The following is a 22,834-nucleotide window of genomic DNA, read 5'->3' as shown; positions in this document are numbered from 1 at the left end:
TGTTTTTATTCTGCTTTATTTAATTTAATTTTTTTTTTTTTTTTTTTTTTTTTTTTTTTTTTTTTTTTTTTTTTCGAAGGGGGGGGGGAGGGGGAATCCAATAAGATGTTAAAGAAAATACGAATTATCAAAAATTGAACTGCTTTATCCAGTAAATTGGGCAAAAATAAAAGAGAAAAATTAAATTAAAATAAACATCAAAGTCAACCAACGTTTTTTTTTTTTTAATTTTACTCTGAGCCGAATTCTGCTCTCCACTTTTCAAAACGCTCGATATCTTTCTGGCTAACTGACGGAGACACCTTCGCGAGCGCATCCTCAAAGTCCTCCTTTGTGATAGGCGTATCAAACTCGTCTTCATTCATTTTGCTCAAGTCCATATCATTCATTTCCTTCAGCTTCTTTCGCATGCCCATCATCGACGCATCACGGCACACGTTTGTAATATCTGCTCCAGAATAGCCAGCCATCCTGTCTGCAAACTCGTCCAAGTCCAGCCCTTCATCGATCCGCAGCCCTTTCAGATTGATCTTCATGAGGTCTCGCCTTGCTTCAGCATCAGGTAGTGGAATGTAGATTCTCTTCTCCAATCTCCGCTTCAGTGCCTCATCTAAATCCCACGGGAAGTTCGTGGCTGCAATCACAACGACTGTCTTTCTCTCTTCTGCTGGGGCATCTCCTTTGTCATCTCCGGCTCCATCGCCAGAAGACGACGATGATGAAGAAGAAGGCGTAGGCAAGTTCGAGTCCATTCCGTCCATTTGTGTCAGAAGCTCTGCTTTCATTCTGCGGGACGCGTCGTTTCCTCCATCTGACTCGCGTGATGTTCCGATTGCATCGATTTCATCGAAGAAAATGGTCGAAGGTGCATAATATCGCGCCATACGAAACAGGATCCTTACCAGCTTTTCTGTCTCTCCTCTCCACTTTGATCCGAGAGCAGATATAGGGCAGTTGAAGAAAGTGGATGAACACTCTGTTGCAACAGCTTTCGCCAGCATCGTCTTTCCTGTACCTGGAGGGCCGTACATCAATATGCCTTTCCAAGGGCGACGCAGCCCTGAGAAGAACTTAGGGAAGCGAATAGGAAGCATCACAGCCTCTTTCAGCAGTCCTTTTGCTTCACGAAGACCTGCAATAGAGTTCCACGGGACGGATTGCTTCACATCCAAAATCTCTCTTTCCAGCACTTCAATTAATTCCGGTTCTCCATCTCTGAATTTTGGTCGCTCCGCAGGCATGTCATCATGACCTTTCTTTTCCTTTGCTCTTGGATCATCTTTGCTTGAAGCAGTTCGTGGAGTTCCACCACCACGAGCTCCTCCACTGAAGCGAGGAACAGGTGGCTTGACTGGCCCTCGCTGTCGTGGAGGGGCCTTTGGAGCACCTCCCCACTCATCATTATCAAGGCTGGAATAATCTGGATCATGGGATTTTGGTTGCCTTCCAAAATTAAACCCACCACCGACCATATGGCTTGGCGGTTTCGGAACTCCTCGTGATAAGCCACTTTGGCGCGCAGTTCCAAGTTGCTGTTGTCCCCATAGATTCCTTCCAATTGGTGAATTGCTTCTTGGAGAAGGAGGATCCCATATAAGAGGATCCTTTGCCCGGCCAGGGCTTGGAGATTTTCGACTTGGAGAAGAATTTCTTGGTTCTTTATCTTGTTCCAACCCTGATGCTAATCTTGGATTTTCCTTGAATGCAGCAAGTTCATTCGTAATTGCTTGGACAGCCGTTGTCTCCTCTCTCAATGCTTCTCTAACTGCCGTCCAGTTACTAATCAAATCGGGGGATAATGATGGGGTCTTGAGATAACTGTATTATAAAGAACAATATTCATAAAATTTCATTTAATTATTTATAAGATTAACCTGTTGATTTCAGCAACTACACCAGTGTAATAAACTAAGGCTTCATCATAACTTCCAGTTAAAGCGCATTCACGCGCTAATTTAACAGATTTTTCAATGCTTGCCAAAGACATTCGATTTCTAAAAAAATATATATCGATCTGAATCTAATTAATTACTATTTTCAGTTATCAAACAATATTTTCTATTTCTTTCCTTGATAATGAAATCATGGATGTTCTTGCAAACGGTTGTTTGTTGAGTTATTGATACCATAATTTATCACTGAAAATTGAAAAGAATTTGCAGTTGATATCTTCCTTAAATAATTGTTAAAATTATTGGCAAGGGAAATTTTTCAATTTTTCTTTAACAGAATTCAAAAACTTTTTAAATTTTCGTTATTTTAAGTTTCTTTCAAGTGTTTCAATGAATTCTTCAGTTTGTTAATTTTCTTTCTTTTTACCATGTCTAATCTCATGCTGAACTGAAATTTCTTTTTGCCTTTGTCATCGCAATTATTGTTTATTTTTATTAAAGAGTGATGGCCAGTCTCTTTCTGCTTCAGATTCAGATGGTATTGTTTTTTTGCGATTGTTGAGTATTTCTTGAGATTTTCGATTTGCTTATTTATTACGTTTGCGATAGATCAACTTACAATAAGTTCTGATGATGATTCTCTAAGTTTTGATCTTGATGGATCAGATGATGATTATTCATCTCAAAAATCCGATAATCCAGCTTACAAAATGCAAGCAAAGCGTGAAACTTACAAAAGTCGTCCAAAAGCTGCCTCTAACTTACCTCAACTTCATCTGAAAAGTAATTCTCGGGATGCACCTGAAGACAATTTAACGAAGCAGGAATTTTCAAATAAAAAGCTTACTCCGGCAGAACCTCAAATTTTATCTCCTCGACGGAGAGCTGCACAAAAGCACATTGATTTGACCCCAAGAAATCGCTTTGAGCATCAAGCTGTCCGACCACCGTCGCCATTTTTAAGGTCCACATCTCCAAGAAGAGATCAAAGCATTGTTACTTCTTCATCTCGCTCCAACTCTTCTCACTCAGCTTTATCAATACATCAAAACGATGCTATGCCTTCTTATTCACCTTATCGAAGTCACATTCCTCAATCCTCAACTACAGCAGTTTTTGTACGTCCACCAGCACATTCAAAGTCTGTTGCTACGAAGCAGGCCCGTCTTCCATCTTCATCTCCTTCAACTATTCGTGCAAAATCTTCCACTTCAATAGCTCGTTCTCCAATGTCACATGGTCGACCTTTATCTTCTTCCTCTTCTTCCTCTTCCTCTTCTGCTTCAGCTTCTGCTTCAACAACTCCATCTCATTCCACATTTATATCAGCCACATCACCAGAATCTCCCAGAAATAGAAAAGCGCAGTTTGTATCTCGTGCTTCTTCATCGCATTTACCGCATCGACCTTCTTTGTCATCGGCTCATTCAAAGCCCGAAGCTGCAGCCTCTCACATTCATAAAAACGAAATAGAACCTCCGCATTCGCCCCGCAAACTGGCAGCTATGCGACAGACGGCAAAAGTGGATGAAAAAGCAACCGCAATTTCTCCAGAGGAAATCTTCACACCCACAAAAGTTACACAAATAGCTGGCATTCCTTTCAAAGTTGGGTCGACCACGTTTGTCCTCAGGCCTGTCCAGAATGTGCAGATTCCAGAAAGTTCTCCTCTTTCTCCGCGCTCCATTTCGCATCTCAAAAGATCAAATTCGCTTTCTCGGTCATATTCATCTTCATCTTCGCAATCGCCTCATGCTTCTTCATCCAGTTCATCTTCCTTGCCTCACTCCCACAGAACACCGTCTTTAGATCTGTCTGCTCCTTCGTCTCCCCGCAAGATGCAGCCTTTGCGAGCGTCATACGACTCAGCGGCTGCTCGCTATGAACGCTCATCCTCAGAGCCACGATATCTTTCTCCACAAGGCCACCAAGCCGAAAAGCATATCTGTGCTTCGCTGCCTCCCCGCTCTCCTTCTGTCTCAAAAGCAGCTTCTGCCTCTGCCTCTGCTTCTGCTTCTGCTTCTGTTTCTGCTTTGTCCGTTCCTCGTACTTCTGTCCAGGCATCTGCCACTTCACGACCAGTGCGTCCGTTTGATCTCAAGGAAATTCCTCCGTTCAGAGGAAAGACATCAAAAGCAGAAACTTCGACAGAACAAAAAGAGCAGACTCCGACTGACGAGAATTCTGTCGATGCATCGCAACGTTTGTCAGCTTCTGCACTTCTTCAAGCTGCCTCTTCGAAGGAGAAAGAAGTCTCGCAAATACGCCCATCTGTCCCTTCGCTAAATCTGCTGAGCTGTGCCTCCCCTGCATCTTCTGATCAGAAGGCTCCAATTCTGAATTACCTTTCAACTGAGCTTTCGCAGCTGGACAAAGCTCTTGAGATGGCAGGATATTCTTCTTCTTCTCCACTTCGCGAATCGCTTCTCCTGTCGCTGACTCTTTCCCGATCAGCTGCCACTGATAGAAATGAAAACGCTTCTGATGAAGAAAAATGGAACATGTTTCTTCTTTCAAAGCTTATTCCGTTAATGGCAAAAACATCACAGCAATAAATTGTAGACTAATTATTATTTAGTTTTGATATTGCAAAGCGGCTTGTTGAAGTTAAATTACTGTTTTTTTCATTTATTAAAGATGGAAAAAAGATATCTTTTAGAAATCTTAAATAGGTTGATTCCAGTTTCTTTTTATTTATGGAAGCATTAGATTGAATTGTAATTACTTAGATTAATTTTTGAAGTTATGGGAAAAATGAAAAATCCTTCTCTCTTAATAAATGTATCTATAAACAATTATTGCAAATTATATGTAATTATTCCATTTATTTTATAAATTTGAATGTATAAAATATGAAGTTCAAGACTTTTAATGAATGCAAAACTTTATTTGCATCTCCAATCTCCAATGTGATAAGAACAATTAACATAAATAAATAAAAATAAAATACATGTTTTTACCATTCAACGAAAAAACTTCACCTCGATTTTTCTAACAATCAGTCACTCATTTTTTGTTTGCGATTCGGAAACCACAACAAAAATACTTCACTGCGGCTGACCAACTTGAGCATTCACAATGCCATCACTTCTGTTTCTGCTTCGTCACACCAATGCCAACTTTCTTTCCCCTCTCCTCATTCGGTGTTTCAAATCGTTCAGAAAGTTCAATCCACTCTCATTCTATTTGTTTCTCGTAATCATCTTTCTTTCTTTTCCAGTTTTGTGCTCTTCAACCACAAACAATTACAGATATGATGTGTCGCTGAAACTGCTGCTCCCAATATCGCTTCCTCTGCCAACATCGCTCGCATTTTCATCGTCGATCGCGTCAGACGCTGTCACAACCACCATCTCTGCTGGAAAGTGCCCGAAGAACTCTCGCTTCAGCTCCACAAGTGTGGGTCTGCTCTTCGCCTGCAGCGTCACACACGCTTTCGTCGTCTCACCAAAACTGCTTGTCTCGATCACCCCCATGTTTGGCCTCTCCCCATTCACAATCTTCTGCCCTGTCACCTCTGCCTCATAGTCTCCAAATGGGATTTGAAGGGTCAGGCACTCCCACAGCATCATCCCAATCGAGAACACCACCGTCTTTTTCGTTGCATGCTTTTTTGTCCCATTCAGCAGCTCTGGTGCCTTCCACCTCAAACACTCCTTCCTATTGTCTTCGTCATCCTCAAAGGCAGATGAGGGAAGGGAATCACTTTCATTATCACTTGCTGATGTCACAACTGTTGATGAAGAGATGGAGGATGAAGTGTCTGAGTCTGATGAACAATCTGAGTGCATCACAATGCAGATGACCATGTGTTCTGAGAACAACACAATGTGAGGGCTCAAGTTGGAAAGAGATTGAAGAGGGTTTTCCATCTCATCAAATGAATGGAGTGAGAGATTAGCCACCCAGAACAGGATCTGAGCAGCTGTTTGCTCCCTCTCTTGAAGACTTCCAATCGCCATCTCTTTTTTCTCATTTCTCCCATGAAGAAGCATGAACAACGAATCCCTCAAATCCACAATCAGCTTCTCATGAGGCGATGAACAGGCCATTGCATCAACCAAGTTCGACATCGACGAGGTTGTAGGACACAAATCCTCCCCTCGAACAAATGTTGAATCTGAATCAGTTGAGCAAGTTGAAGAAATTGATGGCGAAGGTGTTCTCTTCCTTATCTCTTCTTCATCTTTCTCCAACATCCATTGAGGGATCTTGTCTGAGTCTCTTCCAAGGATATATTCAGTTGACCCACTCTCAGAGAGAAGATGCTCAGATGACTCAGAATGTTGCATATTCGTGTCATACACTCTCTTCTTCATCCTCTCATCATTCTTCTTCTCAGCCTCTCTTTCTGCTCTCCTCCACTGCTCCTCGGGAGACATCTCCATCGTAACCATCTCAAATGCCTTCGGATCTTTTCTGATGTTGTCATTCACAATCTCTCTCAAATCTTTCGCTTCATTCTTGACCTTCTTCCATCGAACAATAAATAAAATAAATCCAATCAGAACAATCAACAATATGATGCCCATGATTATCACAATCAACAACCAATACGATTTCCCTTCTTTTCCTCCTTCAACAATCCTTTCATCTCCATTAGCCTTGGGCTCACTTCTGTTCTTCAGAATGAAAGAATCAGTGGATGATGGGTTTTTGGCATTTCCAAACAGAATGCTCACTCTCACATCTGCCTCATCTCCTGCCTCACGAATTATCTCCCTTTTCAGCCTCCCTTCAACTTCTGTCTCCGACACATATCCACTCTCATCAAACTCGTATTTCTCTATCTGCTTTTCTTCTCCTTTCTGCTTCACAATCATGAATGACAAGTTGCAAGGAAGCAGCAGCTTTCCTTTGAACACAATCTCCATTTCTGCTCCTTTCTCATTTGCTTCAATACTCTCTAACACTGGGATGAAGAATGGTGATGCCCTTTCAGAAACAATCCCTTCAAAGCTGCACCATTCATTCAACATCCAAAGTGATGAATTTGGCAAAACTCCGTCTCCTCCTTTCAAACTCATCACATTCAATGTTCCTGAATCAGAACAGAATATATTTCTTCTCAATGATGGATATCTATCAATAGATGGATTATTATTCTCAAATAATCCCATCTCAATATTCACACTTCCTCCACTTATTACTATTCCACCTTCTGGTGAATTTGATAATGTTGTGTCTTTCATCATCACAGAACTCTTCACAATATCCACAAGAGATTCATCCCATCTGCATATCTCTTCTCCTGAATTCAAATATTGTTCATTTCTTTCCTTTGAATTCCCATCAAAAATGCAACTATCCATTTTTACATCTAAACTATTCTCTAATTTCATCAATTTTCCTTTTGTGTTCTTTGAATTTGTTTTTTCAATTGTGCAATTTGTCAATTGAATTGTCTTTTTCATTGACAAGCACGAGATCAATGATTCTTCATCTCCTTCAACTGATAAATTTTCAATATGAAACTTCTCCAAATTCAGTTGTCCACATTCATTAATATCAATTAGAGATTTTGATACAGTTGAACTGTAAATCGTTAATAAATAAATCACTGATGGAAGAGAAGATGAAAGATATAATGCAGATTCTTGAAGAATTAGATTTGATACAGAGCATCCATCAAGTTGCAATTCTCCATTTTCCATTTCAATAAAGTGGAATGGAATGTTAGCAAATTCTGCATTAACTCCTTCCATCAGTTGTTTTGTAGTGAATGAACAATTCATCACTTCAAGAATCCCTCCCTCTGGTGATATCAATGATTCATGTGAAGAAATGAAATTTGAATCAAACACAAAATTCACTCTCAACAATGAGACTGTTCCAATTGTTGTTATCAAAGAATCCTTTGTTTTTTCAATCTCTGACTTCACTTCAACTTTGCACATTTCTCTGCTCTTCGAGCTCAAACTCATCTCCTCCAGATTTATCTCTTCACAAATCACACTCTCCTCAACAATAAACATCTGGCTAATGAAATCTGAAGTCAGATGCATCACTCCATAATCAACAGAAGCACAAGGAAGTGTGTTCATTCCGCATTGTTTATCATTTGATCCATTCACACTGCTCACAATGATTGTGTCACTCTGAAGAATCGTCACAAAATCAATCAGATCTGTATCATTTGGATAATCGCATTCATCTCTTCCATATATCGCATTGATTCGTGAATAACGGCCTTCTCGAAGATCAAACTGAAATTGGCTTTCATTGATCTGTGATGTGATGTTGAAGCATTCAATGAAAATGTCATTCCCAACTTTTGCTGTGTTTGCACTGAACTTCATTCCCACAAATGTGAAATCCAATTTTCCTCTTTCCTTTGTTGCCAAATACACTCCTCCTCCTCTCCCATTTGCGCAGCTGCATTGACTGATTGTTGACTCAATTATCTTCATTGATCCAGATCCACCCAATGTGAAGAATATGGCTCCTCCTTTTTCACTTGATTCTGCTTTGTCTTCTGTAATGCTGCTCTCCTTTACAGCTAAATCTATCTTTTTCTCACTCTTTGACTCCAAAATGCTTGCTCCATTTCCAATTCTCTTCACATCTGAAAATGATGAATTATCAATGTTGAGATTTATTTCTTCTTCACCAATTTCATTTATCTCCAATCCTGGTTCAGATTTCTTGATTGATAAAATGCAACCTCCACTTTCATTCAACAATTTCACTCGAACATTCGTCAAATGACAAATGATTCCAGAATCATGAACGACAAAAATGCTATTTCCAACGTTGCATGATTCCAAAGACAAATCATTCACTTCCACACTACCTCCAATAACATCCACAAATACACAATCAAATCCATTGTTCACTCCTGCTTCTGAATGGAATGAACATCCAGTTATCACCAAATCACCATTTCTATTTGAAACAATTGTTTTGGCTGAGTTTACAAATCTAGATGTCAGTTGCAGTTGGATATTTGTCAATTCAAGATGAATTTCATTTCCCATGAAATATTCCAGTTGATCTCCAATTGCCTTTTCAAAATTCAATATCGCTTTCATATTCTCTTCTCCCATCTTCGCATCCTTTTTGATCTGATAATTGGACATGTTAAATGTATCTCGAATAATGGATGATCCTTTAATCTGAATTGTCTTCTTATCGTCTCCATCTTTCACATTTTTCATCCCTTTCCACATTGTTTTACATGGCTCTTCCTCACTTCCGCATCTTGCAACATCATATCCTTCAGATGAGATAAATATCTCAACGGAGCTGTATGGAATTAGAAACATGAACAAATCTTTGTTTGAATGAGTACCATCACTCCCCACAAACAAATTACCATCATTTATCATTGTCAAATAATTGAACTTGAATGAGTCATTTGTCACAGAAGTATTTAAATCATTTGCCAAAATGAACATATTCCTCCCATATTCTGCTTTATTCTGATCAAATATCAAATCTCCTGACAACTCAAACATCGCATCTGCATCCACCAACGAAAGAAACATTCCTCCTCCTTTCCCATTTGATCCACTTGTTGAAGGTGCACAACACTTTTCAAATCTCGTTGATGAAACATGCAGTCCAGATGGATTCACCAATGAAACTGACAGTCCTCCTCCTCCCTTTCCATTCTCAGTCACCTCGCATGAGGCGAATGAGCAGTTCTCAATTCTGATTATATTTTGGCTTCCATCTTCATTTGAATCAACACAAACACATCCACCGTCTCCTGCTCCTCTCGTGATGTTCTCAAATGAGGTGTTCTTCAATGTGATCGATGAGCATTTCTCAACCTGAATTGCTCCACAACTTGAAAAATCACAATTTGCTATGGAGCAGTTCTGAATTGTGGCTGAGCTGCTTGTGGCAATCTCAATCAATCCATTCACTCCATTTGATGTTGTTTGGTTGACAATCACCTCATCCATCAGACACTCACAGCTCCCATTCACAGTAATCATGCTTCCCACAATTTTAACTTTTCTCTCACTCCCTCCACAACTCATCCGAATAATCTCCACTTTCCCCCCACTCGCACTAACAAACTCATAATTCGCAGAATCCACTCTGCCTCCCATCGTTATCCCACAACCAGCAAATCTCAATGTCCCTCCTGAAGAATGAAGAAATGATGATCGCTCTCCAATCGATCCTCCCAATTCAAACAATATCCCTGTCAATGTTGATGAAACACTGTTCATCACCAATGCTTCTTGTGTTTTTGTTCCTGTTCCTCCAACTTTCAATCCAACATCTTTGTTGCTCGAATCAATCTCATATGACTGTTCATCCAACTGAACTTCTTCATCAAATGAAAATGTGCTTGTCAGTCTGATGAATCTCTTTGAACTCAGATATCGATATTCACTCGCTTCCCCAATTGTTCGGCATGGGAAATCTTCATATCCACACAATCTGAATTCACTTCCTTGTTCTCTCCCACTCACATATGCCGGTGATGAAAATGTTCGAAGAAACACAACGAGTGGAACAATCAGCTCTGGCTTGTTTCTTTCTCTTCCACAAAGTTCATTCAAATCTGCAACATTAATTCCAACTTCTGGATTGAATCCGATTGAAGTGATGTTGATAACAGCTGACAAATCCTGTCCTTCCACAAATAAACTCTTCCCTCCCATTGTTGCAGCACAACCATCAAAACTTACAGTTGTTATTGAAAAGTCAAAAGAGTCATCAGCCAGATGCAGCATCACCCCTCCTCCATATCCACTGCATTTGCATTGATTGAACGAAGCTGTACCTCCGCCGTGTGGCATTGAATCTCCAATTCGAACTTTGCTTGTTGAAGAAGCCAACTCAATTTTTATCCCCCCTCCATTCCCATTCGCACACTCACACCCTTCCATTGTTGTGTTCCACACCACAAATGTCTCCCCCGCCTTCACACTTTTTGCCATTTCAACCCCATCCCCAGTTGTCCGATTCACATTCCGAATTGTCAAATTCCCCAGCAAACTCTCTCCTGATGACGATCCTGCTGATGAAAGATCGGAAAACAGAGGTTGTGATATTTTCATATTTTTGATCTCCACATCAATCATCGTCAGTTGCTTCAGTGCCACTTCAAACACAGATGACGAGATTCCGCTCCCTCCTGATGTCGAAGAGTCGATCACCACATCCTCCAGCGAAAGAGTCCCTCTCCCCACAGACACCACAAACACACTCGGCGATGGACTTCTTGTCGCGTTGTGATCGACCCCCACGTGCCCCACCTCCAGTTGACCAGAAGATACGCTAAACAGCGTTGGCGAAGACGAAGAAAGCGCACTCGTCCCAATCACACTTGCATTTCTTCCTTTCCCCATAATTGAAATCTTCTTTTCACCAATACTGATCATTGACTCTTCACTTTGGTGCCTCCCGATAAAGATTGTTATAGTTGATCTCAGCTGTGTAATGCAAGTTTCAACAGCTGCTGAAACTGTCCTGCAAGGATTTTGTTCGTTCAGTCCACACCATTTTCCAGAATCATTTCCATCAATTGACACAAACAGATCTGTTGACCAGTCTTTCAGAAACCCTTTCTTTTGTTTTTCCTGATATTCACCTTGATAATAGCAAACTCTCTTGTCATCACTATTTGTTGTGAAAGATTCGAAGAACGGATTGCTAGATGAAAAGTGATTGTTATTGTCTTCAAAATAGACATCGTGTCCATATGGAGTGGAATCGAAGCATCTACAATCATGGAAGAAAAGAAAATAGCAATAATATCCGCCTCTTGGAACGATTTGTTCAGTATGAGAGAATCTTATTCCTCCACCTCTGTTTGACGCATTGCAAGAGATGAACTGAACGCTCCTCATTTTGAAATCCGTTTGAATACCATAACAATGGACTCCTCCTCCAAAAGAACCAGAAACTTCACATGAAGAAAATGAACAATCAAATATGCATGCACTCTCTCCATTGCCGCTTTCTGTTTCAATGCACCCTGGACCAGAGACTTTTATTGATTCAGCCAATAAACCTCCACCATTGCCACTTGCTTTACACGCATGAAAAATGCATTCTGAAATTCGAAAACAAGAATTAATTGCGCCTGCATATAATCCTCCTCCATATTGATTTTGAGCCGTACAAACATTAAATATATCATCATCAAAACGAATAGATTTCAACGAATGGCAGATTATCCCACCTCCGCGACTGAATGCATAACAATTGTTAAATAAACAATGAGAAATAGAAAGCTCTCCATTTTGAATATTGAACATTGATATAGCCCCTCCACTCGATATTCCATCTGAAGAGGAATCGCTTGTCCCTGTTGTCTTCGATCCGTTCCATTCACACCAAATAAATGAATTAGCTCCATCGTCTGTTTCATTTTGTCTCCCTGGCTTCAATGGTGCCTCTGCAGTTCCATTAATATTTACGTTTCTTGTACGACAACACCCAATAAATGAGGTGTTTAAAACAGATAAGGAAGCCAAGGGGTTGTTCAGAGAAGATACAATCCCGCCATCATACACGTCGCAAACAGATGAAAATGAGCAGCTGCTCATCAGACATGTGGTTTGGGAAATGGATGTAGTTGGAGCTGGACAATCAAAAGATGTTGTCGAGATGTTAAAAAATGTCAGATGAGAGAAGGATACAAGAGGAATGGATGAAGAAGAGATGAATGGAGCAGAGGACACACAAAAAGAGGAAAAATGAGAAGAACAAACAGAAACTTGGCATTTCTCTGAAATATATCGCTCCGATGCATTTGAAGAGAAGAGAGAAGGAAATAACTGGAATAGCCCAGATGATGGCGATCTGAGTGAAATGTTGGAAAACTGTCCACAACTCCCATAAAAATCAAAGGGAGGCGTCTCTCTCTCAATTCCAACAATACGCACACTCGCCTCAACAAAACTTCCATCCGATGCCCTGAGCACACTCTCCCCACCTCTTTCCCTCAGTCCCAATGAATTCAGTTTCATTGATGAATTGACTAGAACAAAACATCCTTCAATCTGACTCCCATCGCATATCCTCTCCTTTCCCCACATTTTCCACTCTTTACAAAAACCCCATTTTTGGACTTTCCCAATTTCCCCACCTCCTTCATTCCATTGTTTTGAGCATTTCTTCATCATTCTCTCTTCTTTCCAGGTTTCTCTCACTCCACCTTCTTCTCCTTCAATATATGTGTCAAACAAATTCCCATCTCCAATTTTGTTGTTTTGAGCCTTCTCTCGCCATGTGTCTTCAGAATAATCCAATTCTCCTTCTTTCGCTGATTCCTCTCTAAATCCTGCTCCATCACTTGTAGCACCATTGCACACACACCCCACACTAATTATCCACACACAATATAATATTCCTGACAGCCCCAATACCATGCCTCTCCAACTGCTTTCTTTTCTTTTTTCTCTTTTCAACTAATATGGGCACTTCAATGAAAAAATAACGTTTAACTTTTGTTTATTTTCATATTATCATATAAAAATAAATAATTTTCTATGTTTTTTTCTAGTTCCATTTTCTGATCCTATGAATAATAGTGAATAATTCATCAATTTTTGTTGATGTTCAGATATTTCAGCCGTCACTCTCCGTCCAGCGATATCTGCCTCTGAGATGGAACAACATATTATTTGGAGCATATAATTTTGATGCCTGTATTTTCATGAGGAATGGCATCAGGGAAAGAAATGAATGTTGTGAAGATTGGTTTTACAGATGAATGGAAGAGGTGTGAGCGATGAACGTTTTGTGATTCTGCACCAGATATAAATGTATGTCTTTTGGTGGATTATTTGTGATATTTTTATTTGAAGGAATTTTCGATGTATTGAAAGAAATGATTGTTTTTGCCTCGATTGGCTGAAATAGACACATTACACAGAAGGGATGGGATGTATGGAACAAGGTTATATGAGCATTTGGATTGGGTTTTTGATGTGCTTTTCTCACAGATAGAGATGGAATTTCAGTTCAAGGGAAAAAGGATAAAAAATGGAATAAGTGAAAATGGATATTTTTTATTGAGGCAAAGGGGTTGCAAGGAAGGGGTGCAATAAACGATTGGTGTGAGACAAACTCTGTTTTATTTAAGTTTTTTCATGAAAAATATATTTGTTCGTTTTTATTCATATTTTTTTGATGTTTTTATATTTTCATATTTTTATTTTTTTCATAAAATAGGATCTTGGATATTATACGAGAAATGTTGATGTATTATGTTTGCTGAGAGAATTCTTTTGTGGAGGAATTGAGAAAGTGAAAGGAAAACGAGATAATTAGATAGAAAGAAAAGATTTGGATTAATTTTCCATAATCGAAAAAATTTCTCAGATGACAAAGGTTTTCCGTGTTTTGAAAGTGTTTCTTCTTCTTCTTCTTCTTCTTCTTCTTCTTCTTCTTCTTCTTCTTCTTCTTCTTGCTCTACTACTGCTTCTTCTTCTATTGTTGCATCCAACTTTAACTCAGGCGGCATCGATGATCGCTCCACCGGTGCTTCAATCTTTACATAGCACTCTCAACTGAGAAAAATCAAAGGGCCTCCGTCCTCTTCTTATCCTATGCCTTCTCAGTCTTCCTCTTCCTCCTCACTTGCAATTGCCCCGCATCAGCCAAGCATCCGCAGGCAGCCAAGCGCATGACGAAATCAAGGGGCATTCAAATATCCACCCGACTTGAGCAATTCCGCCCTGTCCTGCAAAAAGCGAGAAACGAAGAGAAGTAGTTTTTGTCGGTGCTGGCGAGGAGCCTGTTGATCCATTTTCGATAGCTATTGCGTCAACTCTACAGTCATGATCATTGACCAGTGACATTCTACTCAATGAGTACACGAAGTTGGAGCTGGATACAGCAGCACATGTAAAAAAGGAGCAGAAGATCAGCATTTTATCGAAGGAGAAGGAACGAGAAGCGATTGGGATGAGCAACCTCATTCCAACGATGTCTACCATGAAAGGAACAAGAAAGAACAAAAGGAACTTGGTCCAGCTGAGAGAGTCTCGAAGCGGAAGTGCTGGAGGAAGGAGGGTGACTGAAGCAGAAGAAATGAAAGGAGTGAATGTGTATCTTCCTCCTTTGTTGAATCCGTCTTCTGGCTCTTCTTCTGGTTCTGGTTCGGTTTCAGTTCCGCTGTATCCTCAGCAGAGATTGGTACAACGGGGGTCTGTGCAAACACAGGGGATACAAGGAATTTAAGGGTTAATTCCTACAAGAGCAATGAATAAGAAAGGCTACGTATTTCGTCTGCCTCATTTGGGGATGCAAGAGCCAAATGAAGGAGGAAGAGGACACGAAGGGCGGATGTCGTCGAAAAAGGAGAAGTTTGGTGGGTTGGATGGGCTGCAGGATTTGGATGGAGATGATTTGGATGGAGGGATGAGGAGGATGCTGGGTGAGGGCGAGGAAGACAGAGAATGGGATGACGGTTTCAGAGAGCCAGACCAGAAGAAATTTTTGAGAGTGTCATTCAAAAGCAGCTCGGCTATCCAGTTTTCAGACTGCACTGGGCTTCTTCCCTTTTGTAGGTATTTCTGTTTCAGCCGCCGCTCAGTGCAAACAGAAATTAAATAGCTTTCTTCTGTTTCTGCTTTATCATCTTCCTATTCCACAGCCGTCACTTCAAACAACACACACACATCACAACTGTCTCAGCTTCCTTTCTTGACCTGTCTGAAAGAAGGTCATGCTGAGCAACTGAGTCTGTTCCGGGCAGTGACGGAGGAGCTTTTGGAGGAGATGATGAAAGAGCTAACAGGAACATATCCTTTCCTTCAGCAGGCCCACGAATGCCTCTCATTCAAGAAGCCCTGCCAGTTTGCTGCGCTGTCTTCTTCGCATGCGCTACGACTAAAGCCGATGAAAGTGAGCGAGTTTGCCTTTGCAAAGCTGGCAGCGCTGGCAGCGCTGCCATAGTCTCAGCAGATGTTTGTGAGCGGAGCAGAAAGAGAAGGAGAGGTTGAAAGGGCGAAAGTGCAGGAGAGAGGAGGAGCAGCAAGGACACTTCTGTAGCAGCCAAATGGATACAATTTCAGGACTGTTTGCGAAGATGTCATTGAGAATATGATCCATGGCTTCGTTTCAGGGTGAACTGACGAGGAGTTGAATGCTATGTGAGATAGGTTGCTGTGAATTCAACAGTTTTTGTTGGTTATTTTGTTTTTTTATAATATTTTATTTTATTTTCACTTTCATGTCAAATTAACAAAATTTAAGAAAAAATATAGAAATTTGTTCTTAAAATAATAATTTCTTTTGATGTGAAGTTATGAAATCAAATAACAATTGAAAGGAGTGTTTTCATCTGTACATTTAAATTTACAATAAAACGGAATGTATCTCAATAAACAGAGCAAGAAACATAAATGTGAAAAATAATCAACTTATAAGTGCATGAGTTATACACAAAAAAATTACAAAAGGAAGAAGAATAAAAGTTCAAATATATCAAATAAAATGGATAATTTCTTTTGTGAAAAAAAATAAAAAATAACTCTTCATCAACAGCTTGATTTTTGTTGCAATAAAAACAGCTTAACTTAAATTTTTCATTGAAAACAAAAATGCTTCATGAAAACGTTCTGTTCATTCGATAAAACATTTCTTCAATGAAATAATTTATTTCGCTAAATAATCTTTAAATCCTTTGTTAGTTTATTATCATCGCATTTGAAGATTTGGACCTCTTTGCAACACTTCATAATTGAAATTGTAGAACGTTCTTTTAAAGTCGTCTTTTGGCTTTGTTGGAATTGTTCCTTTCATTATCCAAAAAGGCTCGAGACTTCTGCCTTGAGGAAATGTTTCCACAAGATCTCGTATTCCTGTCTCTTCCAATAAATCTTCAAGTCTACAATAGAGCAGCGTTCCTGTGTCATCTTGCTTCTGCACTTCCTCTTCATCTTCTGTGAAATCCAACAGTTCGAATTCTGTTCCTTCGTTTAGTTCCCCTCCTGAAGTTATTGAACGTGGAATGCACTTTTCAATCTCCAAATTCGAGATCCCATTCCAGTTTCTGCAAAAATTGCTTCTGAACATGAACTTTTTAAAAATTGTTTTATTTTTCATCCCTTTTATTTCTTCGTTTGAATACCCCTCCAATTCAAGTCGAATCTTGCGCGATGGCAGAGAGAAGAGGGTGGCAGCTTCGCGAATTTGAATGATTCCATGTATGAGCAGCTCCGGAGAGCAAGGTGACAAGTCCGCCATCCACTCCAGCAAGCTCGTCACATACCCCATCTCAAACGCATATGGCAGCTCTTTCACAGTGTTCATAAGAACAATCGCCACAGCTTCGCATATCGTTATTGGCACAGACTCCAAAGAAGATAGAAAGTAATGCCTGTTCTCTGAATATTTAACTGAAGCTGCAGCGCGCACTGGAAAGCGGTACGAGAGTTTGGACATAAGAAATCTAAAAAATGGACGGAGGATAATTTCATCTGCACAGCCCTGGTTTGAACTAATTGCAGACAAAATACAGCTTATGTTGTGGTTGAGACGATACGCTGTCAATGAATAATGAAGTTGCTGAGAACGCTGACTGATTTCTTCATAGTTACGTCGGATAAACGCATTGAAGTTTAGCCCAAAGTTGAAATTAGAAATGTGTCGAAAAGATAGTTCCGCCTTTATTGAAAGAGCACAAATGTAATTTTCAAATGACTTGTCGTAATCACTTGCTGTCAGACAATTCTCGAAGGAAGGCTCCAGCGCAGAAATCCCAAGATCGTTTGGAAATGACAGGAATTTTTTATTTAAGCTCAACTCGTCGTTTTCTGAATTGCTCAGAAATTCAGTTGGTGATTGTGAAAGTGTTGAATCATTCGACTTTGCTTCTATCATCTCCTTTTCAATCAAGCAAAGATCAGACACAATCTGCTCTTCAACAGAAGGCAAACAACGAAAAAGCATGGAATTAGGCATCAACGAAAATAGCAGTTCAATGCAGCTGCAAGCCAAAGTGTTGAACCGATTCAATGGAAAACTTCAAAAGAACAAAGAGTTGTGAAAAAATGTGTTTTTATCCGAAAAATGAAAATTCAAATCAAAATTAAACTGTAAAAACATAAATTTATTTCTCTTCTTTCCCAAGTCATCTGTCATACTTCTTCAGACGATTCAAGCGATCAAATAGCTTTGTTAATATAAGCTCTGGAATTTCTTGATAATTGCTGTTGTTGCGTTGATTAACTGCAAAGATAAGAAGAAAAAAACAAAAAGAATATTTCGAACAAATACACACAAAAAACACACACAAAAGCAGAGCTGGAAGAACTCAAATAAAAGAGAATAACATTAAATAAAAACTAAACAACTTTTCTTTTCTTTTCCCGAAATCATACAATTCAATTTAAAGAAACAAGCCAGTGATGAAAGAGTCTCCTGAACTTGCTTCAAGTTTTCGGTTGTATCACATGTTGTCAAAGGGATGCTCTTCTTGCAAGTATCACAGTTTTCAATATTTGCAATTGTGTCAGCGCAGGAACAGTCTTTATCTTCTTTTTCTTCTTTCTCTTTTTTATCCTCGGTTTTTTCATTTAATTTGTCTGGTAAATTTTCAGTTTTTCTTTTTGTTTTCTTTTTTGCTGCTTTCTTTTCCAGTTCTTCTATCCTCTTCTTTTCTTCCCTCTCTGCAATTTCTTTTTCTTTTAATTCTTTTGTTTTCTGAGACAAATACTCCTCTTCAGCTCCTTCTGGCAACTCCAACCCTTCTGACAGCAACATCAGCATTCTCTTAGGAGCATATGTCGAATGTGAACCTCTATCAAAAGAAAAAAGGACACGAGCTGCTTCAAGCCGAATATTCAGAGGGAGGTGAGCGTGTTCCTCGTTGCTGCAGTCTCCATAGCACCTTTCTGTGGCTGACAATGAAGAAGAAACGGTAAGCAATGATTCGCCCGATTTATCATCTTCGATAATTATCAAACCTTCTTCTCCTTTGGGCATCTCTATTTTTTGATTCTTCTGCTTTCGTTTTGAGTCTGTCATTTTTTTGATGTTTTTCTTTGTTTGAATTGCTGTTTTCTTCTTTGATTGTGTTTCCCTTGTCTTCTTTCTTCGACTCATTTCGCATCCATGGTCATTTGAAAAGTATTTTGAAATAAATTCTTCCTCGCTGTGCATCCTGGAATAAAGGTGGAAATTTTGATACTCTTTTGCATTCTTTTCATGAAGCTGACTTCTTTTTCGCAAACCCAACGCTATTGCAAGAACAGCATGTATAAAGTCGAGACTTCTCAGTTCCTTCGTAATATCAGTGCAAAGCTTGTACGTCAAATGCTTAAGCCTCGTCATGCAGTGTATAATTGCGCTAAGAGTGAAATGCAGGCAATCAATCGAATCACATTGAACTAAAAGGATTTTAATTCCGTCAAAAAACCCCTGTTCAGCCATCAGGTTGAACTCTCCTTTTTCTGCCAATCTGGCAAAGTGAAATAGTATTTTCCCAAAAACACTCAAAGTTTCATCATTTTCAGATGCTTGGATCTGTTTGACAATTGCAGGAATAACCTTTCCATCATTTATAATGTCGTGGAGAAGAGGTGATGTAGAATAATATGAAACTCCAACAGTCCTTCTTGTATTTATCCAGTAATAGAATTCATGTCGTTCTCTGGCATTAGTCGAGACTTTTTTTTGCTTTAAAGCGCAAAAGCTGTCAGAATATGATTCTGGATTTAAAATAATCTCTAAAATCGATGCAATAACTCTCGTCTCTTCTTCGTTATTTGTGAAATTGAAAACGCTGCTGCATGCTTTTATCAATGAGTGCAAAATGTTTGCAGGAACCACATCCATTTTCCCTTTGTATTTCACAATGATGTCTTTTATTTCATTTGAACTTTCGAGTAAGTTCTGATGTTTAGTCAATGTCGTTCCGCTGCTAAAAAATGGAAAAGCAATTTTAATTGAGAAAACGTGCAAACGTCAATCTGTTTGTCAATTCCTCCAATCTTTCAATAGCTGTTGAATATCAGAAAATTTAGAAACATAATTTATAATAGCAATCATCGCAAACATTTGCTTTTCTCTTCATTCATTTTTTTGTTCTGTCAAGTTCAAATAAAAACATGAAAATGAAACGGATTTTTTGAAACAAATGAAAAAATGGAAGCAAATTGTGAATTGTCCGCATAAAAATTAATTTTAATGAAACAATAATTAATTATTAAAATTGTTATAAACCCCCGCAGTTAATTTTATAGCTTTCTCTTTGCTTAATCTGGATGCTAAAAAAGACATTTATGAGAAATATTTTGTTTATGGGGCATGTATTTGTCAAATGGAAAGAAATTATTAACTTAAAATGCTATTCAACTCAATATTGTCTTTTCGTTTTTCCAATTTTTTAACTTTTTTTTTATTTTCTTGCACGAGAATGAAAGTTTTATTCAACTTTAAAATGAGACGATTTCACTTATTGGCACTTCTTTTGTCGAAGCTTGCCAGCTGCTGAAAAGTGCTGATTGGCTTTCAACAACTCAAAAAACATTTTTTATAAGTTCAACAGAATTTGTTCACAATTTGGGGCAAAATATTTTGCTTCAAGCATTTTCATGGAAAAATTATGCACTTTTCGTTGACTTTTTGAGAACAAAAAATTTTTTAAAAATGGGTCAATTTTATGACATTCGTGAAATGTTACAAGACATTTTGTCACTATATGAATGATACCTGTTTTTGAATTTGAAAAATCAATTTTATTTTGAAATCTGAGAATGGGAAATAAAGTTATGAATGAAGCAATTTTTCAGTGCCTTGTGCAAAAAAAGCTTGAAAGTACGTATTTTCCACCATATCTGAAAGCAGGAATCATCAATATTATAACTTAACGTTTTGGAAAACAAATACGTATTTCAAAATAATGAACCCCAAATTATTAATTTTTTGATAAAAAAAAGTTCATTCATTGTGCATAAATTTGAAATGAAATGCCAGTTGTTAAATTATTTTCGCCATATGTCAAAATTTTTTTTGAAAAGTTCCTTTTGATAAATTTTCAAATAAAGAAAAAATTTCATAGTTCGATCAAATTTCTGTTCCCACTCACGTTTCTTTTCTCAAAAGGAAATAATAACATTGTCAAGATTGTGTTTTCATGACAGCAAAATTTGGTGAGTGAAAACAGAAAATTGATTGAAATATGAAATTTTTATTTTCTTTGAAAATTAAACAAAAGGAACTTTTCAAAAAGAATTTCCCATATGAACAATGAATAATTTTCAATATGCAACATTTTTCTTTCTGGTCAAATTCAACAGATCGATTGCTCAAACCCATGCAAAAATGCATCATTTTGATGAATTTGAAAATCAAACATATGCAACTTTTAAAAACGAATTAGACATTTTGAAACAGTAATTCCGAATTTGAATAATTTATTTTCGAATTAGAATTATTTTTGGTGTATGTGAAGCTATAATTGACAAAAAGCAAATAACAAAATTGAATAAATTGAACTGACCACATACAAAAACGAAGTATTCATTTGATTTTGTTGTTCTTTTTCAAATCATTCTTTCGTTCAAGTTTTGATCAAAATTTCAATCTCAATGGGATTCTATAAATAATTTTGTTTTTTCAACAACATCATGAACAATTTGAATTAACTGCAAAAGTTCAATTTTACAAAATCCCTTTAAGAAAAATTTTTTGATCAAAACTCGAACGTAAGTATGATTTCAAAAAGGATTAGCCATTTGGATTTTAATTGTTTTAACATAATAATGATTTGATGATTTCTTTTATTATAAAATATAAAAATTGAATGTTATCGTTTCAGCGAAATGACGAGTCAATAAAATAGGAAAAAACATGGTGAAAATGATTTCCAATTTCAAAATTATACTTTTTGATGTGATTTTTCCAAATTAAGGTTATAATCATAACTTAAAATATACGATAAAAAAAAAAATAACAAAGATATTTCATAACGAAAAAGAAAAAGAAAAACTGAACTTGTTCTAAAAATTTCTTTAAAATTAATAACTATTAGGAACGCTTGGAAGAGATATTTTTAAACTTTATCTTGATCAAATGATTTAAAATCTCCATAAGAACAAAACTATAATTCAAAGAATACATGTTCCACCTTGATATGTCGAACACACTTACAATACAGTGCAGCAACCACTCTTCTTTGCTTCTTGTGGTTGATTTTTCTGAAGAACTGAACGAGCAGCTGTTTCAAATACAGCTGACAAATTTTGTTGTGTTCTAGCAGAGCATTCAACGTATGCTGTTAATCCTAAGCGTTTAACCATTTGCTCGGCCTAAATTAAGAAAAAGAAAAAGAAGAAAAGATATTAAAAAAGTTAAGAAGAAAAACAAACATCCTCCTTTTGAACCAACTTAACGCCCTCAGGAGGCGCTTCTCGAAAATCTGCCTTTGTTCCTACAAGAATAACTGGAACTCCTTTGATAAATTCCTTAATCTCAGGAATCCACTGAAATACAAAAATACAATAAATAAATTGATTGAATTATTATAAAATAATAATAAACCTTCACTTCAATATTTTGAAAAGAAGCGGGATCAGAAATTGAAAAGCAAATGAGAAACACTTCAGTATCTGGGAAGCTGAGAGATCTCAATCTGTCGTATTCCTCTTGTCCTGCAGTATCCCAAAGTTGAAGATGTACTGTCTTTCCATCTACAACTTGTAGTGATTCATAGTTATCAAAAACAGTTGCTATATAGTCATCTGGAAATTTGTTTTGTGTGTAAGACATAAGCATGCAAGTCTTACCAACTGCACCATCTCCAATAACAACACATTTAACATCCTTATTAATATCGATGATGCAAATAAAAACAAATGTGAAACAATTAACAATTATTAAAATGGCTTGAATTCATTTGAAGCAAAAGCATAAAACTCATACAGTAACAGCTGACATTTTTCGATCACCACAACAACACAATTAGCCAATTTATGGTTTCCGATCATTTTTGTATATTTGGCTTTTTATAATAATCTTGA

At 37.9% G+C, this 22,834-nt stretch overlaps 7 protein-coding genes across 7 annotated transcripts; 3 read left to right on the top strand and 4 right to left on the bottom strand.

The window, feature by feature from the left end:
* Positions 1 to 2: 2 nt before the first annotated feature.
* On the bottom strand, positions 3 to 2,008 carry MONOS_5338 (p97H). The gene is made up of 2 exons (XM_067875476.1): positions 1,875 to 2,008; positions 3 to 1,818 (listed from the first exon to the last, which is right to left on the bottom strand). The coding sequence occupies exons 1-2, from the start codon at positions 1,985 to 1,987 to the stop codon at positions 231 to 233; spliced, it is 1,701 nt and encodes a 566-aa protein (XP_067730114.1). The 5' UTR covers positions 1,988 to 2,008; the 3' UTR covers positions 3 to 230.
* Positions 2,009 to 2,132: 124 nt separating this feature from the next.
* Positions 2,133 to 4,658, top strand: MONOS_5337 (uncharacterized protein). Its single transcript, XM_067875475.1, has 3 exons — positions 2,133 to 2,294; positions 2,394 to 2,430; positions 2,502 to 4,658. The coding sequence occupies exons 1-3, from the start codon at positions 2,283 to 2,285 to the stop codon at positions 4,445 to 4,447; spliced, it is 1,995 nt and encodes a 664-aa protein (XP_067730113.1). The 5' UTR covers positions 2,133 to 2,282; the 3' UTR covers positions 4,448 to 4,658.
* A 29-nt stretch (positions 4,659 to 4,687) lies between these two features.
* Positions 4,688 to 13,231, bottom strand: MONOS_5336 (uncharacterized protein; the record flags this gene model as incomplete). The annotated part of the gene is made up of 1 exon (XM_067875474.1): positions 4,688 to 13,231. The coding sequence occupies one exon, from the start codon at positions 13,229 to 13,231 to the stop codon at positions 5,138 to 5,140; it is 8,094 nt and encodes a 2,697-aa protein (XP_067730112.1). The 3' UTR covers positions 4,688 to 5,137.
* A 294-nt stretch (positions 13,232 to 13,525) lies between these two features.
* On the top strand, positions 13,526 to 14,365 carry MONOS_5335 (uncharacterized protein; the record flags this gene model as incomplete). The annotated part of the gene is made up of 4 exons (XM_067875473.1): positions 13,526 to 13,584; positions 13,725 to 13,761; positions 14,037 to 14,073; positions 14,187 to 14,365. The coding sequence occupies 4 exons, from the start codon at positions 13,526 to 13,528 to the stop codon at positions 14,363 to 14,365; spliced, it is 312 nt and encodes a 103-aa protein (XP_067730111.1).
* Positions 14,366 to 14,771: 406 nt separating this feature from the next.
* On the top strand, positions 14,772 to 16,091 carry MONOS_5334 (uncharacterized protein; the record flags this gene model as incomplete). The annotated part of the gene is made up of 3 exons (XM_067875472.1): positions 14,772 to 15,013; positions 15,065 to 15,372; positions 15,463 to 16,091. The coding sequence occupies 3 exons, from the start codon at positions 14,772 to 14,774 to the stop codon at positions 15,762 to 15,764; spliced, it is 852 nt and encodes a 283-aa protein (XP_067730110.1). The 3' UTR covers positions 15,765 to 16,091.
* Positions 16,092 to 16,508: 417 nt separating this feature from the next.
* On the bottom strand, positions 16,509 to 19,649 carry MONOS_5333 (uncharacterized protein; the record flags this gene model as incomplete). The annotated part of the gene is made up of 3 exons (XM_067875471.1): positions 16,509 to 17,835; positions 17,957 to 18,041; positions 18,194 to 19,649. The coding sequence occupies 3 exons, from the start codon at positions 19,647 to 19,649 to the stop codon at positions 16,509 to 16,511; spliced, it is 2,868 nt and encodes a 955-aa protein (XP_067730109.1).
* Positions 19,650 to 21,572: 1,923 nt separating this feature from the next.
* MONOS_5332 (Rac2a, Rho family GTPase) lies at positions 21,573 to 22,751 on the bottom strand (the record flags this gene model as incomplete). Its single annotated transcript, XM_067875470.1, has 4 exons — positions 21,573 to 22,123; positions 22,184 to 22,297; positions 22,356 to 22,637; positions 22,737 to 22,751. The coding sequence occupies 4 exons, from the start codon at positions 22,749 to 22,751 to the stop codon at positions 21,962 to 21,964; spliced, it is 573 nt and encodes a 190-aa protein (XP_067730108.1). The 3' UTR covers positions 21,573 to 21,961.
* Positions 22,752 to 22,834: the final 83 nt, after the last annotated feature.

This window comes from Monocercomonoides exilis (assembly GCF_001643675.1).
Source record: "Monocercomonoides exilis strain PA203 chromosome Unknown scaffold15-1837935, whole genome shotgun sequence".
Classification (NCBI taxonomy): domain Eukaryota; phylum Preaxostyla; order Oxymonadida; family Polymastigidae; genus Monocercomonoides; species Monocercomonoides exilis.
Note: the sequence above shows the minus strand (reverse complement) of the source record. Positions and strands in the feature narration are given on the sequence as shown.